The sequence below is a fragment of the Chelon labrosus genome (assembly GCF_963514085.1).
Source record: "Chelon labrosus genome assembly, chromosome: 12".
NCBI classification, from domain to species: domain Eukaryota; kingdom Metazoa; phylum Chordata; class Actinopteri; order Mugiliformes; family Mugilidae; genus Chelon; species Chelon labrosus.
Genome location: NC_140345.1, coordinates 3,352,326 through 3,370,259, shown reverse-complemented (window position 1 = coordinate 3,370,259; position 17,934 = coordinate 3,352,326). Strand labels below are relative to the sequence as shown.

Below are 17,934 nucleotides of genomic sequence, written 5' to 3'. Positions count from 1 at the left end.
AATATGTAAAGTTTCATCTGATGTACTTTTGATTCACTCTGTAATTATACCCATTCAAATAATCTAAATAGACTTTTCTGCATCTTGATCTGAATGCTCTTTGTCGTACGTGCATTATTTAATTTTCTGCCTAATTCAGTCATTTGGGAGAACAATTAGTAATTTTGTTTCTGCAAACACTTGTTTTGCAGTTTTAACTAACTGCAAAACAATAACTTTAACTTGGTAAATTAGTTGTTCAGTGAAGTGTTTAAAGCCTGATCACACCAGGGTTCCACAAAGAGATCAACCTTGGTGAACTTCCTGTAGATTTGCACCATTAGTGCTGACCCTTGGATGGACAGCCAGTCACAAATAGAGGAAGCTATTGTTGCTGCTGTCCTCCACCATTTACTCTCGATCTAATCAGAAATTCCGTAGTGAAGGAATAAGAGATAGATAGGCAGAAGAGGACAGAGAAAGAAAGAGCGTTGAGTGTAGAACTTGAACAGATGAGAGAGAAGGTGAGAGGAAATGAGTAACCAGGGAGAGTCACGTATGGAGACATTACCTGTTCAGACCTTGGATTAAGATATGATCTGGGTGATCTGATCACGTAAAAGGCAGGTGTAAACACCCCCAGGACACAAGGAGAGATCTCTGACAACATTTGGAGGTGGTCTAGGTCTCATATGTCGACATTCCTTTGGGAGTGGGAATGATTTTAATGCAAAGTCTGAACAGGCCCTTGGAGTACAAATGAGACAGATATGCATGAGATGTGGTGGAAAAGCATGGCTTAAACTCCTCTTGTGTAGACACAGTTTAAAAAACATTTGATTTCACACAACTTAACATTACATCATTTGAATTCAAGCAAGCCCCTTATAATAGCTCAAATCTTTGTGCCTTTATTTAGTACTAAAAGAAATGAAATGTCCTTGAGTTCATATAAAGGGACCAAATAAGTTAGATGATGAAACCTGATAAAAGGAAATGACAGAAACAACAGCATTTCTTTAACTAAAACTAACCTCAGTGCTGTAGTCATTGCTGCATCGTTACGTCACACAAATGTTGGGTTGTGACACAGATGTCGTCAGGATTTGTTTTATCTTAATCCCTCTGTTTTCTAGCAGATGGTGTCAGCTCAGATATGAATGTCTTAAATGTCTGCTACAATCTTGATGTATTTTCAGCATGTCCTTTCTTTTCCTTAAAGATATCTCCACTCAATATTATACCTTTAATAACTCTATGCCCTTTGACAGCTGTAGTTACTTTGCAGATGAGGATTACTGTATATTTTTAAAATGAATACATGATTTGATGTGACTGGGCAGTATTTCAGTCAGCTTCACCTTTGCTGATGTGATGAACAAATTAATGCACCACTAATCAAAATATGCTGCCGCGCAAAGCATCCATCTCATCATCCTTTACAATTTTGTTGTTCTGATGATTTTGAGCTATCTTTTTTTTCTGTGAATGGGCCTGCATGCTACGCAGTAAAATCTTAAAACAGTTGTTCAAACTTAGATTTATAAGATAAGATAAGATTTGAGTGAAAAGAGGCAGAAAATGCTGTGAATCAAACTAAAACACATTAAATTTAGAGATACTGATTTGCATCGGATTAGTATTATCAAAGGACCTCTGTCAGGAGAAATACGGTAAGGTAATCTGCAATGTGATTTTACTTTACAAACTATGGATGTGGCTGTTTAATGGGATTAAGATCACATATGTCCTCCCCGATTATTACAGTCCCCAGGAAAAACTAGTCCCGGGCAAATAGGACTTTAGCTTCATGACTGTTGTAAACTTCAGCTGATGTTGAAACAGAAAGGTGCAGTTCAACTGGATAATCATTTAAATTATGTTGTCTGAGCACAAGTTTAACTGGAATGAATTAAGCAGAAAAGTTTTTCATTAATTTAGCATTGCCGACTGATTAAATAATAAAATAGCAGAAAAACGTGTGGTACAACAGAATACAATTCACTATTACTACAAACCACAGGCTCCAAAATGAAAATCTCAGTTGAATCAACAGCTGTTATTTGACAGAATTTCTGAATTCCATAACCTTCATGCAGCACTGTTATATTAGAATGTATTTGTTTTCACTAGTGAACCTAATGCACTACCGAGCGAGTGTGTTACACATTGCCTTGCAGAATCCAGATGCTGTGGCGTTAAACTAAAGCTATGAAAAGATAAAGACCAGTGAGCATTGTGATAGATATTCTGTATTAAACTTTAACTAGTAGACAAATGCACATATGAAAATAAGTGTTGAAACTTTCAATACATGTGTTGTAGATTAAACCCATCTAAAGCAGTTACCAAGAACACAAGTGACTATAAAGGCAAAGTTCTGATTCATTTCAGTGAAACAAATTCTGCTTATTGAATTTTTTCCAATTTATTTAGTGATATTCCAGATTCATTATGAAAAATGTAGGCAGTATTTGAAACCACAGAAGACAGTTTCTAAGTCATTTTTTTCCTGGAGTTTGTAGAGCAGTACTTAAGTAATTCCTTGAGTTTAATTCTTCCCCCTCGTTTCAGGTGAACTGAATCTTCAATTTGTTCCTGCTGCCGGACTGTCCGCAGCTGATCGATCTGGATCTACCCAATCCCAGACATGGACGGAGCCGTCTGAAGCTGCAGACAGCAGCGTCTGCGGCCGCTCTGGATGCCAGATGTGCGAGGTGACATAGATAGGGATGCTGTCGTCAGTCTCTGGTGATGAAACCACATGTCCGCGATGCTGAAAGAGCGGCCGTGTGTCCTGTAGCTCTGTCCTCCAGGAACGCGTGTTGAAGATCTGGACGACTCCACTGAAACCTGGGAAAGAGGAAGATGGGAACTTTAAAAGCATTTAATTAAAAAAAAATCTAATACCCCTGCAATAGACTGGTGACCTGTCCAGGGTGTACCCGACGCTACACCTTAGTTCCAGTGAAAGGAACTCTGAATGCTTCAGCATAGCAAGAGATTCTGGACAATTCCATGCCCCCAACTTTATGGAACAGTTTGGGGATGGCCCCTTCCTGTTCCAACATGACTGCACACCAGTGTACGAAGCTCAACCACAAAGACATGGATGAGGGAGTTTGTGTGTAAAGGCAGATGAGTGAATACTTTTGGCAATATAGTGTATCTTCAAACTGTGAAGTGGAAGCAGACTATAGACTGACCCTTATAGCAACAGCAATTTGACAGTCTTAATGCACTAAATTAAGGATCCTAAAAAAGTAAAAAAAAATAAAAATAAAAAAATATCCCCAGTTTAACCCAGATCTAGGACTTCATGTAAAATTCATTTGCAGACCTTAAATTATTTATTACATTTTAAATTAGGCTAATCTATCTGTGCATTTTCATATCCAGATCCTGAGAATATTTAATGAATGACATTATTGGGAATTATTATCCTTTGAGGACGACACGACTGGTGGCTCTAATCAGCAAAGGAAATGAGACCAACTACAGGAGGAAAGTCAGTCACCTGGCAATGTGGTGCTGAGACAACAATCCCTCTCTGAACCTTAAGAAGATGAAAGAGATTGTTGTGGACACGCGAAGCACTGTGGAGAGGGTGGGCAGCACCAAGTTCCTCTCCTGGACTCCTGTGCAAAGCCTTCCGCAAAGCCTTCTGCTGACCAGGACCAGCAGACTCAAGGACAGCTTCATCCACCAGGCTGTCAGGAAGCTCAACTCTCTCCTTGCTCTCCCCTCTCTCCCCCCTGCACACACCATCTCTGGACTCTAACCCACCTGTTCCTTCTTCAGGAACTGTTCACTCCCACACAAACACACACACCCACAAACACCAGCCACTTTATGCAGCATTGGACTGCTCTCTGTGCATCCCATGCCTTTGAACACTTCATCTGTGACATTTACATTGTATGTTATTTATTATCAGTGATTAGAAAGCAATCCTGCCCCTTGTCAGAGCACATTAATATCAGCTGGTTCAGCTCCAACTGATGGCCTAGAAAAAGGTGTCACATGAGAAACATCCCATGATGAGTAAAACCAAAGAGCTCTCTCAAGACCTTTGCAACTTTATTGTTGCTAAACATACTGATGACACTGATTACAGAAGGATTTCTAAACTTCTGTAACTAACTTCTCACTTGGTTTCAGAGAAAGAATATAAAGCTGCTAGGATGGCCCAGCCAGTCACCTGACTTGAATCTAATAGAAAATCTATGGAAAGAACTAAAGATCAGAGTTCATAGAAGAGGCCCACGGAACCTTCAAGATCTGAAGAGAGTTTATGTGGAAGAACGGGCCAAAATGACACCTGAGCAATGCATGCAACTAGTTTCTCCATACAGGAGGCGTCTTGAAGCTGTTATTACCAACAAAGGCTTTTGTACGAAGTATTAAATAAAATTAAGAATAATAAGAATAAGGAAACCTTTATTTGTCCCACAATGGGGAAAATGCATTTTGCAACAGCATGCAGAAATGGCAGAGATAGAATAGATAATAGACATATTGCACAGACTGGTGTTATTACACCATATGGTGTAATAATATTGCACATATTAGGAGTGCTCGTTGTGGAGCCTAACAGCAGCAGGAAGGAAAGAACTTCTGTATCTTTCCTTCACACATGGAGGGTGAAGCAGTCACTGAAGCTGCTCCTCAGTCCTGTCAGGTCACCATGCAGGGAGTGGGACTCATTGTCCACCATTTTTTAACACGTAACTTAATTTATGGACATCTGAGGTTTGATTTCTAAAATAGTGAAGTGTTCAATACTTATTTTACCTGCTGTATATATGTGAAATGTTTGTACACTGGAATAGATTCTCCAAAACCGATCTGATCTTATTTTATGTGTTAAGTACTGATACAGATTTGGAAAGACCTGCTGGTTTGTTTGCAGATGTCCGTACTGTGATTTTAATTATTAAAAGGGCAACTGGAAGCCTCTAAAGGTTACCATGATTCATTTTGCCACAAGCAAAGCTAAAAATGTTAAGATTGTCTTGAGGGTGGCATTAGAAAGAAAAGGTCATGGGGTCTCTGAAACATCAAGTGGGCTCATCCTCTGGGAAGCAGTAAAATCGTTAATGGCCTTGGTAAATGGTAAATGGCCTTGATTTTCTATTGCACTTTTCTACCTATTGGTACTCAAAGAGCTTTACAGTCACAGACACATCTACCCATTCACTCACACATTCACACACCAGTGCCACGCACTGGGAGCAACTGGGGGTTCAGTGGCATGTGGCACCAGGGATCGAACTGCTAACCCTCTGGTTTGTGGACAACCCGCTCTACCTACTGAGCCACAGGCGTTAATCTGCTGCTCTGATTACTCAGTTGGAGATCTAACTATTGACCAGGTGTATGTCACATATAATGTGCTCAGATGCCTCCCTGACTGACTCTACATCTTTAATTCCACTAATATAAAAATGCATAATGAGTAGCACATCACCAGGGTGTTAAGATGGCAATAGAAATCACAGCCTTGAAAGGTTACTAGTTGACCTTTATACCCTGGTCCACCAACAACAATAATACTAATTGTACTTGATAGTCTGCATGCTTTCTCTAGATCAGGGGTGCCCATTACGTCGATCGTGATCGACCGGTAGATCGTGAAGGCAGTGAAGGTAGATCGCGTGCCGTTGAAGAAAATGTTTTAGAGATCACAGTCTAATCATTTATCAGTTGCACCTCCAAAACAAACAGCAAGACAAACGTTCATCTTTATTTATTTTTACTTTATATCTGCAACATGCCCTCAGTTCAGCGGCACACATCCACAGCCACGCACAACTTCAACAACAACTCAAGACTACCGTCTTTCTTAAAGAGACAGCGCTATTTTTCTAAAGGTGTAGTGCACCAATTTTTCTTGATAAAAATAAAAACAAAGATGGATAGAGCTTTTAACACTGTAGCAACAATTAATATGACAATTAATGTGACTATATATATATATATACACACACACACACACACACACACACACACACACACACACACACACACACACACACACACACACACACACACACACACACACACACACACACACACACACACACACACACACACACACACACACACACACACACACACACACACACACACACACACACACGGGTAGATCACTTTGACTTGGTCATTGTAAAAGTAGCTCGCAAGCCAAAAAAGCGTGGGCACCCCTGCTCTAGATTACCTATGGTGGCTGCAGTCAGTCAAGTGTACTCCCCATGAGCACAAACGTCTTTGTCACTAGTTTACGCAGCCATAGCACCAACATTTGACTTGTCAATGAAAACCTAGCAGTCATCATTATGTTGGCTTAAAGTTTTTAAAGTAGAAGTGTTTCCTTCCTACTGTCTTAATAATTATGATGCTATCCCAACTATTAAAAACTATTTATACGGCATATGGCACATAGAATAAGATTATGAGTTTTGTATCACTCCATCTTTAAATTACTGTAATAATGCGGATATCGGATTTAGCGTCAAATAGCGGCAGCCTGTGCAGTTCATATTCATGAATACTAAACAAAATGCTTTTGAGACATATCATTCTATGGGCAAATGTATGTATGCCGTTTTCTCTGTCAGGTTCAATTTAGTACAGAGCAGGCGGCTTTGGGAGGAGAGGGGACGGAGGGAGAGATGCAGTCAGGGGCAATACAAAAATAAATAAATAACGCAAGCACTACGTTGTTTGAGATGTGCAAAAATACTTCCGATTGGCTATGAGACCATGGCGGAGTAAATTAGACCCTGGCGGGCCGCCATAGTATTAACATGGTATGGGGACTGAGGTAGAACGTCAAATCTGCCGCTGAAAAACAGTATAAAGCATAAAATAATTGTTTATTCCTGGAAATCTACAGATGTCGCACCTTTTAAATAGTGGAACAGAGGTGATTGTTGGACAAGAGCAGTTGACCATGAGATTACAATGGTAATGTCCAATACATTTTAAAATATAGAGTTAAAATATAGAAAATCAGGCCAAAACCTGACAACTGATACAAAACCAGAATACATTAGTAATATTAAAATCCAAAGAAATTAGGGCTGACAATAGAATATTTGATTAAGGGCATTATTGCCATAGTGAACACAAATTGCATATTTTTTCTAAAGTCTGTTTTAAATGTACCTTTGATGGCATATTTTCTTTTTATTAACTTTATCAATATGGGGTGGAAAAATATTCTTTATTTATACAAATGTATGTTATTATTACTGACAAACACTGTCCAGTTTAATTCAATTCAATTTTATTTATATAGCGTCAATAACAATACAAATCGTCTCAAGACGCTTTACAAAAACCCGGCCTGAAACCCCCAGAGCAAGCCTGAAGGCGACGGTGGCAAGGAAAAACTCCCTTTTAACAGGAAGAAACCTCGAGCAGAACCCAGCTCATATGGAGGGACCCATCTGCCTAAGGCCAGCCGGGTAAAGACAAGAAAGAGAGAAGAGAACAGCAAAGAGAGAAGAGAAGAGAACAGCAAGATTATAATTATCCAGCTGACTGATTTACAGAAGAAGCATCTGGCAGTTTTGAAGCTGAACTTTCCATTAATCCATTGCCACATCTTTTGAGATTTTTGTCAATTTAGACACTACAGGGTGAAATTATTTACTACAGCGGCACTTCAGATTCTGCTTGCTTTCCACAGAGTGACAGCTGCTTTGATCTCTTCCAGATTACTGAGGTTACGGTAACAGAAGGTGCGTGTGTGTGTGGGTGTGTGTGTGTGTGTGGGTGTGTGTGTTAATAAATTAGTGGCACTAAAGGAATGAGTGTAAATTTCTGACTAAAAGAAACGCAACACGTCATTAAATTGTCGGGCTGTGGTGGGAGGCATAAATTAGATCAGGCTAAATGAGTTTGACACATAACATTTAAATTAAAGTCTGACTCAGTGGACCTCCATCAGAAGAGCAGCAGCTTTCAACAACAACATAACCTGTGGCATTATCTAATAAACAAAACAACAACAGACCTCTCAAAGGTTACACATAAAAGAATAGTCAGAGCTTAGTGTAGTTTCACGGCCCTGCCAGGGATTCCCTCGTCTGCAGCTGGCTTTGGTTCCTGACTGTTCCTGATGCTGACTGGTGTGCTGCCTGGTTCTCCTCTGCAATCAGCACTCTCATCCTGCTCCACTGTGCTATTTAAGAGCTTTTCTGATGTCATTCAGAACGACTGTGATTAAGCGGCCTGGATGCTGGGCCTAGTTAGCTTCACGCTCACATTTCAGTCTTTCTTTTGATGAACTGGACAGGCAGTATAGGTTTTTATTTGCCGTTTAGTAGTAAAAATGCCTACTGGATCCTTTGTTAGCAAACTTCCTGTACTGTTCTTTGCTGAATTCATTAATTGCCAAAGAAAATAAAACCTTTAATTAATCACTTGCAACTGGTTTAATGTTGCTTCCCTCTTTCCCTAGAACAGCTGGGTCATAACAGTAGTTAACAGAAGTGCCACTAACTCAGTCTGATGTAATATTACAGGAAAAACTCAACATCTGGAAAAGTGTGCGTCTGTCAACTCACCCGACACCGAGAGGCAGTCGTCCAGCGCTGGAGCCCACGACACTACAACGTTGTCCAGGTTGCAGAGACGTGTTTGGACGTCCAGCTGAGCCTGACACACGGCTCCTCCCAGGTTCCTCAGGTCTGACACCACTGCCTGCCCAGACGAGGAGAGTCTGATGACCCTGGAGCTGGACAGATGTGGACCTGTAGAAACATCTGTCCACCAGAGGACAGCTTCGCCCGAGGACGCGGGTGAACGCGAAAGCTGAGGAGCAGCCGACGTCCGAGTGTCGGCCACGCAAACGCTCCCACTACAGCAGCCGGCGAGGAAAACGGTGTCGCTCACAAACTGTAAGGAACTCAGAGGATCTGCTGAGTCGGTCTCTGTTGGGACAAAATAACACCAAAGGACCTGTGAGACAGTGTATCATAGGCGGAAGCCTCAGCTGAGGGAATCCACCTCATCTGCAACACCTAAGGAGTTCATGAAGCATCAGGCCAGTAGTGAGTTGGTAGTATTTTGGTGCAGCTGATAATACTCCTTTAAAAGGAAAAATCAATATCAAGTCCACTCTATATTTTTCTCCATCGTTACCTTGTCATGATATCAGTGGATGCTTCCTTCAACGTGACCAGACCCTCTCAGAACATAGAAGTTGTCAAAAATATCACTTAAATCCAATGACCATGTGTAATGAACTGAACCAGAGACAGATGGAAATGATTCCTATGGTTACTTGATCAAATTTGAAATGACACTAAAAAAATAAATCCTTGTGGCTTGTTTGCTAATATTTGATAATGTACAATTGTCCATTAACACACCCACACACACATATATATATATATATACAGAATGTATAGAATGGAGCCATCATGAGGAGATTTAGGTCATTTTCCTTGCAAAAACCAAGCTAGGCTCATTTCACTGTCACTAACACACGATCACGTTCCTTCACAGAAGAAGCCACATTGTGTAATCATTGTCAGGTTTGATCGTTGTTACATTGATGGTGATGCAACAGTCTTAGGACACAGCCGTGTGATTCTTCTGAATGTACAAGGCCTATCCTGCTCATCAACACCACTATGACTAATGGTGCAACGGCGTCTTCAAGACGTGTGCGTCGGAAACTAGGAGAAGATGGACATTGAAAAACAGAGTGAAACGCCTACAATGTCTCTTGCCAAGAGTTAAACACAGAGGGGGTCGTATTATGTTCTCTTGCAAATTGTAGACGTTTCACTGTTTTTCTGCCAACAACGTCCTCCTTCTCCCAGCTTCCGGAGGCAAAAAAAGTATTTTCAGATCTGTCAAGTGTTCTAATAATTTTGGCAACCACTGTATACTCTCGAAATATCAGGGAAAAAGAATCCTCTTCATGACTGCTGTAATGTTCAGTTGATGCTGAAACAGTGTCAGAAAGGTGGGAATTCAACTGGATGATCATTGTGGAGGATGAAGTCTGTGTTGTTGTTAAACTGGACTGAATGAAATTAAAAAGTGTTTCTATTATTTAGCTTAGCCCACTGACTAGAATGGGGTCGTCAAAATAATAGAAACATGTGTCAGCACAAGACAATACAGTTCAACAGTACTACAAACCACAGCCTCCACAATGAAAACTGTTCAATCAACAGCTCTCGGTCATCTGAAACAAACGCAGAATACCACAACCTTCATTGTTACATCCCTCTGCGCCCCCACTGGTCTTGCAACAGTGTTTGAGTGACGCATGGGCTTAACTGCCCTACTCAGCCTCACCTGCAGGATAAAAGACATGACTGAAGAGGTCTAGAAGAAGCTGCAGAGGCTCACCCCGTCTCAAGTGTCACATGTCTATTTTCATTCATTCATTCATTCATTCATCTTCTATACCCGCTTATTCCTGTTAAGGGTCGCGGGGTCTGCTGGAGCCTATCCCAGCTGTCATCGGGCGAGAGGCGGGGGTACACCCTGGACAGGTCGCCAGTCCATCGCAGGTCGCAGGACCACATGTCTATTTTTTTCCCCCTAATTTCTAGAAATAGACCACTTATTTTTGTAACTCTTACGTTGGAGTCCACTTCATGTTGCAGCCCTGTCATATTTGCTTATATCTGAGCATCAGTTTAGCATACAAGAGCACACATGACAGATCCAGCAGTCTAACCTAGTGAATAAAGAGTCTGTCCTGAGGTCAGTTCAGTCAGCTGGACGTCGCTGCTCCGAGCTCCATGAAGAACTTGCGCCGGTGTCGAAAGTCGAGCTGCGATCCTGCTGCCTCTCTCTGAATCACTCCTCCTCCCCTCGATGCTTCCCGTTCTCCTGATCACATCTGCCATCAGACGACAGGACACAGCAGATTAACCAATCACGTTTTTAAGAAGTCCCTGACAGCAGTTTATGATAAAGTTGGTTCTGCAATTTTAAGCCAGCATAGTTAAGACAATTGACTTTTTTTAGATGAATAATGCTGCACCATGAAATTGTGGCAGCACAATACACATTACCACATTATCTTTTCTTCATGTGATTTCACCAGCCAACACCACATAAATGCAGCATGAAGTTACTTCCACATATTTGTTTTCCAGGTCCTGTGCTGAATAAAACTTTAACATGGACATTATTACTTTCAAAACAGCGCAAATATTGTAGTAGACCAGGGTTTCCAGGGAACTGCTTCTAACGTTCCACAGTGGAGGAGATTCAGGAAACTCACCACTGTCATCTCCTCCAAGGTCCCACACCTGCAGGTTGGAGCTCAGCCCATCGTTGGTCACGACACACCTGATAGACAACAAGAAGATGATGAAACAATAAACCAATGACTCTTCTTAGTGTAAATAAGGTCTGACAGAAAACATCAGTCTGCACGAGCACCACGACTGCTAAACTAACTCCTCCTCTGTTACATTTGTTATTTGTTAAAGCTGCACCTGACAGTTATTATGAATTAATCTGATTAGTGATTATTTTTGTGATTAATCCTATTTGCCTACAAAATGTCAGAAAATAATGAGTTTGAAGCGTCTTCTTCAGAGACTGGGACCAGGGCACGTTTTTTGGTTTTAACTTCAAAATAAAAAACTATTAATCAAAAATCTGAACTGCTGCTGATTATTTTTCTACGGCCTGAATAATGCATTAATTATTAATCAACTGATTTCAGCTCTGAGGATGAAGATGCACTTAACACGTTTTGAAGCTCAGAACATAAAGAAGGAAGGACAGTAGCGTGGATTTATTGTTGAGACTTTTTCTATGAATATCATTAAAGTGGATTAAGTCTAAGAGTGAATAAACTTATTTTAAATTGCACTTTTCAAACTCAGCCACCAAATTAGCAAAAGTCCAGACAACATTAAACAATAAAGATGGAGGATGTATTTTAAGTGTTCACTATGAACAGGAGGTGGGTGGATACGGAATCAAAGATGAATAATTCCTCATTATGTCTTCTTTTTAATGCTTCTTTTCATTTACATATTTGTCACTGCATTAAATCTATTTATTTTAGCTTCTCAAAATTGAATCCCAGCCCGGGTAATTCAGCTGGTGTCTCCCTCACCAGTGTCAGCACTCACCTTGTTCCTGGGATGTGCCTGAGGCGGCGAACGGGGCCGTCTGTGAACCCACCGTGGGCAACTTTAAAGTCCCGTTCTGCGCAGAGACCCTGAACACATCCACACAAAGCAAAGCCTCAGAGTTACACCTGAGTCACCTTGTTTGTGAAAAATAAAAAGTGGTTATTTTTACCTTGTTTTCATCAGCAAGAAGTTTCAGCGGAAGACGAAGTTCCAGAATTTCATTTTTAGACGGACTGAAGCCTGCGACGCAGACGGCTGTGAACACGACAAACACTGATAAATATTGACAATTTCAGCAACAATTAAAAGCCTTGAAATCCTGAAGACTGGCTTTTCATGCTGTGAAAACAGTCTCCTCTTGTGTAAAGTTGTGCAACATAATCAATATGTACTGTACTACTTGTAGTCGATGAGGGGAGACAGCTAGAGTCTGTGTCTTGTATTTTATCTTTTTTGTTACAGAAAAAACTGAACACATACAAAAGTGTTAGATTACTATCGAATAGGACGGTGTGATTCAGTCACATAAATCCACTCACTCTTCCCTGATGTCCATTCGATGACTTGAGTGGGATGTTCCAGCTGATACACATGAAGATCTTTGTACCTGAAGGAATCAGACAGCATTGCAGACAAAGTACTACACAGCTACAGTCATTGTAATAGTTTACCTTGATAAACCACTTACTATTTAGCCTGCATATCATTAAATATGCACACACAGTTTGACATTTATGCCATGGAACGCCCTTCAAATTAAAAAGTTCAAGAAAAAATAATTCATCAAAATACAAAATTCCAGTTCTTTCAGTCACATATATGTGTAGCAGTGATCTGGTAACAGTGTGTGATGTTTAAATTTAGGTTTAATTCTTCAAAACTACAGTCTTTTTAACCTCCACACCAGACTCTATAAAGACGTTTTAATATTCAATGTGTTCTGCCTCAGTGATCAACGTAGACGCGTCTGGTGTGAAAAGTCATTTGGATTCTATAATCGTCTGATAATATAATATAATTCGTCTTGAATATAATACTGGCATTCACGTAATTTATTTTAATAATCAACCAAATTACACAGAAATGTATCTAGATCTGGGTTGTACCTGCTAACGTTAAACTTGTTTTAGGGACATTTTTGTCGCAATGTGTAATATGAATAAGCCGAATTATAAAAGGACTAAAATGTGTTCAAAAACTACTTGGTTCTAGTATTTATAAGGACTCAAAACCCGCTGGTGGGTAACAGTGTACGAGTTTAAGTCGGAGTTCGATTTGTAGATCTAGATCCAGTAGCTAGCAGCTAGTATGACAAACAGTACAGTTTAACAAAACATTTAAAATGTTTGCTCACGTTTTCAGAGACTCGATAAACCAGTCATCTAAAACATCATCAAACTCTGTGTCTTCCACTTCTCCCATCATCTCACGTTACAGCAGGCATGATGTTGTGGACCCGCCAGCTTCTGTTTAACTTCCTCCGCTTTTAACTCCTCAGTTTGAACTAATGTTTAAACTCTACAGCGCCACCTGCTGGCCCGGAGTCATTTAGGTCGAATGGGACTAGATGTAAATATGGACATTTTCTTCCAATTTGTTTCAGTCTTTAGTGCAGAGAACAAACATATGCTGTAAATTTAAGAACATTCTTTAATGAAAGGTAGAATACCTATTTATATATTTTCATCTCATTTCAGAAGTCATAAAGAAGACTTATTTTGACTTGAATGAATTGCAGTGTTTGAGAGTAAAAACTCCAGAGACTCTGTTTTTGATGCATGAAGAGATTATTAATGATGGGAACTTGCTGTTTGTCTTAGTCTTTAAACAGTAACATGATGATTTGAATTCTGTCTTACTTATTTCTTTGCATTGGCCCTGTTACAAAATAGCCTCATTGGCTGCAGCTGTATGTTCTTCATGTCACATGAAAATGGAAAAGAAAAGAAAATGTGCATGTAAACTTTCTTAACTGATTCATCTTCAAATCTAGAAATAAATTTAGATAAACTAACTTGCCAACACAACAGCTCCACTTTAATTATTCAGTTTGGTCGCTTATTTGGAGATGTACATGTTTTGCAAGAAAAATACAATTTAACCAAAATTACGGTGTGTGTAAAGTTTACTCTGATTTCATGATTGCTCAAAGTGAGTACATCCCTGCACAACATCCTAAAGGGTTGAATGATTCAAATTTGTATCAGCTATAATCTTCTGTATTTGGTCTAAAGTAGAGTTTAAAACACACTGGTTTGAAGGTGTGCTATTGCATTAAAGTCAGTGGACATATTGTACTTGGTCGTAATGTTTTCTTTGTATGATTGTTTCAGTGTCTCTGAGATCATGTTATAATACTCCTCTCTCCTTCTTCTTTGTTTTAAGCACATGAGTTTGATTTGTTTGTGTATCTCCTAGATGTTTTACCCATAACATACATGCATTACACAAGGCTGTAGTGGTATACTAAAAATAAAAGGGGCAGTTTGAAAAATGGCTGAAAACAAAAATGCATTTTTGCACTTCATAAACTAAGCATTTGACCATTTCACACATTACTGATTTAAACAAGTGGTCTGCAGATGTATAGTGTCAGTCATACATACCTCAGTATCGTGCAGTGGAGCAGATTCCAGTCCTGAACTTTGAAACTAATTAATAATTAGTTATACCCATTCATAAAAGAGATGGTGTTGGATATGAGACAGAAAGAAGAAGAGGCAATAAGGTCCATCATACTTCAACACACTTTAAACAACTTGCTTCTTATGCAAAGACATTTTGCAGCTTGAATCATCCTAATACACGAAAATAATACATTAGGCAAAGCTGAACAACTTCACAACGTGAATCCTTGGTTTTCCTCAAAATAAATCATGACGGTCGTTTATATATCATACTCTCAATCTAATGTTTTTCAGTGTTAATAGTAAGATCTGCCATCATTTGTCTCAGTGTCTGCACCATTTCTTGCATTTAAAGAATAAAACCTGAAATACTGAAAACACAGATGAGAGGGTTGAGGGAAGAGGTCACAACCTGTGGTATTAATGAGCCGTCTCCAGTCTAACAGAGAATACCAAGTCAGAACAGGCATCTTAATGTGTGTGTCACTGCACTCTAGATGCAGATTTATCAACATATGTATTTACAGATGGCTGCACACACTTAATAAATAGAAAGAAATTATTTTAAAACTGCTGTGGACAACAGATAGTTGTACTGAAACACAAGCTTGACTTTTGTTACGACACACAGTAACATAGGAAGGTTGTGTTTAATTGTCGTGAAGATTTCTCTGCTCACCTTAGTGTATTATCCAGAGTAGAAGTTGATTTTAATGGTGTTATGTAATAAAGGAAAACATGAAAGTGTTTTAAAAAGCTCACACCACCTGTACACCTCTTTTTAATCCTGCCGGGATTAAAAAGAGGTGTACAGGTGGTGTGACAGCCGGGATTTCATCCTTCCCACGGTGTGAAGTGCTCCATCACTCCGGCTGTTGTTTTCCTCCTTCCTCCTCCTCCTCCTCTTCAGCAGGCCTCTCGATCTGTTCTTCCTTCTGTCTGACAGGAGAGAAAGTGAGTCACTTTTCTGTAACTCTGGCTTCCTCTCTCAGCCCATCCTCCCTGGGAAACACAGAATCCAGCTCAGATTGACAACATGGAAACTGATGCTTGTGTACAAGGCTGCAGCTACTGTCTGAGGTAAACCACCGAATCAGAACATCATTTACAGATTCACATCATTTCAGAGGCTCTTGTCACGGAGCAGTATCAGTGTCACACTGTAGTTTTCTGAACAAATGGATTCTCTGAGTGATGCACACACACACGTCAGTGATGCAGATTTAACTTGAATGGTTTTGCAGTGTTAAAGAACTACTACTAAGGTAACAACCACAACAGAAAGCAGGCAGAACAGAAGCAGAAGCGTAATGAGAAGCGTGCATTGAAGTCAAACAACATTTGAGTGAATTAATCCAAAAAACATAAAGTGAAGGTTATTAACTTCCTGATTATAAACACTGAGATGTCTTCCATGATTCCTAATGTGACTTTTCAGATTATGTTCTTCTTTTGCTAAGAAAGAAATCTTACTCATGTACACAATGATGATGACAGGTGTGAATAACAAACATTGTGTAGGTGTAAAAGACAGACCATATTTCTGATATGCCAGTAATACAGTGTACGCAACACAGTAGAAACTTTCAGGAGTGACAGTTGCCCTGAACATCTTTTCAGCACACGAATAAACTGTCTGAGTGAAGTGACGCTGATCCACTATCCAATATTACAATATATGACACAGAACTGCTGGAGAGAAACAAAAATAGCGATTAAGTTTTGTTGTCTTGGATCTTTTTTTACATGAACTCTAGTACGAATAAGGAGTAAAAAGACAGGGTTTGCAGCATCTGAGGTTAAGGCCGTGTACAAAGCACCGACCTGGGCATCCTCTCTGATTACTGACATTGTGCTGAAGTCTCCCAACAGAGTTGATTTGAGTCCAGTGACGCACAGAGAACAGGCTTTTCACCCAACACAGGTCACTTACATCATGAACACTTAACATGCATCTGACTGATTGCACTCTGATTGCACCATGAAAGTGAAGTGACAAACAATATGTTTTTACAAACCGATCTTGTGCTTTGTTTGTATCTTATTCTGAAAAGTAACCATGGTTATAATAGTGCAAGCATAAAGAGCATGGGACATCACATTTATACTTAAGGTTACTTGATATTGTGTTTACTTGATGTATTTGGTTACTTTGTACCACTGAAAAAGTCAGATTACTATTTTTTTTTTAATTGCAGTGGATATAAACACTTTTGAATTTTGCCGCCCTCCCCTTTGACCCAGGCAGATGAAGAATAGGGAGATATATGTCACATGTGCCACAAAACGAAAATAAAAGGTTGCACATCTCAAACTACCTGCGTCAAGGATAAAACAGTCACATTTCACTTGTTATTTGTCTGACACTGGAAAAATTCATTCATTCATTCATTCATTCATTCATTTTCTGTCCTCTGGAGGGTCACAGGGGCACTGGATCCTATCCCAGCTGTCACTGAGTGAGAGGCGGGGTACACCCTGGACAGGTCGTCAGTCTATCTCGGGGCTAACACAGAGAGACAGACAACCATTCACACTCACATTCACACCTACGGCCAATTTAGAATCACCAATGAACCTAACCAGCAATACTGCTGTAATTTTTCCAAGTTTATTGGTGGATTTTTAGGGACTCCCCACTGTGCTGTACCTGCACTCTGATCATCATTTAAAGGTGTCCAAACTTCTGGAAATCTCCTACATCACATGTCTATAGAGGCCACTTTCTGCCTCAGAATTACACCAATATTTTTAGGGGACTTCAGGTTATTATGTTATGACTGTTATGTTGCTACTTTGCTTTCATTACGTAGGTGTGTGCCATGCCCAGGAGGATGGGAAGGTCCCGGTCCTGGCTCGTGACTGGCTGCAACCCGGAGTCACCTGTGTATATAAGAGACCAAGCTGGCAGCAGGTATTCCTCATCTCCCTCATTTCCCAGCTGGCCACAGCTTTTGCTTGTTTGTTGCTTATTAGTTCTGTTAGTTTCCTTTGAGTTTTGTTACCTTCTTTTCTCCTGTTTACTTAGTTAGGGAGGTAAGTGTTTTGTCATTTGTTTGTGTTTGTTAGGTTTACTGATTTATTTCTAGGTAGGATTGTTTTGTTTGTTATTTTGGCTTTAGTCCACCCTGAAGTTACCATCCACTCACTTTTAATTTGTTTCATTCTGTTTGTTTCCTTTCTTTATATTGGAACAA

At 39.9% G+C, this 17,934-nt stretch overlaps 1 protein-coding gene across 1 annotated transcript; it reads right to left on the bottom strand.

The window, feature by feature from the left end:
• Nucleotides 1–586: 586 nt before the first annotated feature.
• wdr73 (WD repeat domain 73) lies at nt 587–13,674 on the bottom strand. Its single transcript, XM_084556135.1, has 8 exons — nt 13,465–13,674; nt 12,650–12,717; nt 12,280–12,365; nt 12,108–12,196; nt 11,243–11,310; nt 10,691–10,855; nt 8,556–8,921; nt 587–2,832 (listed from the first exon to the last, which is right to left on the bottom strand). Exons 1-8 carry the CDS (start codon nt 13,533–13,535, stop codon nt 2,567–2,569), a joined length of 1,179 nt encoding a protein of 392 aa, XP_084412261.1. The 5' UTR covers nt 13,536–13,674; the 3' UTR covers nt 587–2,566.
• Between the last annotated feature and the right edge of the window lie 4,260 nt (nt 13,675–17,934).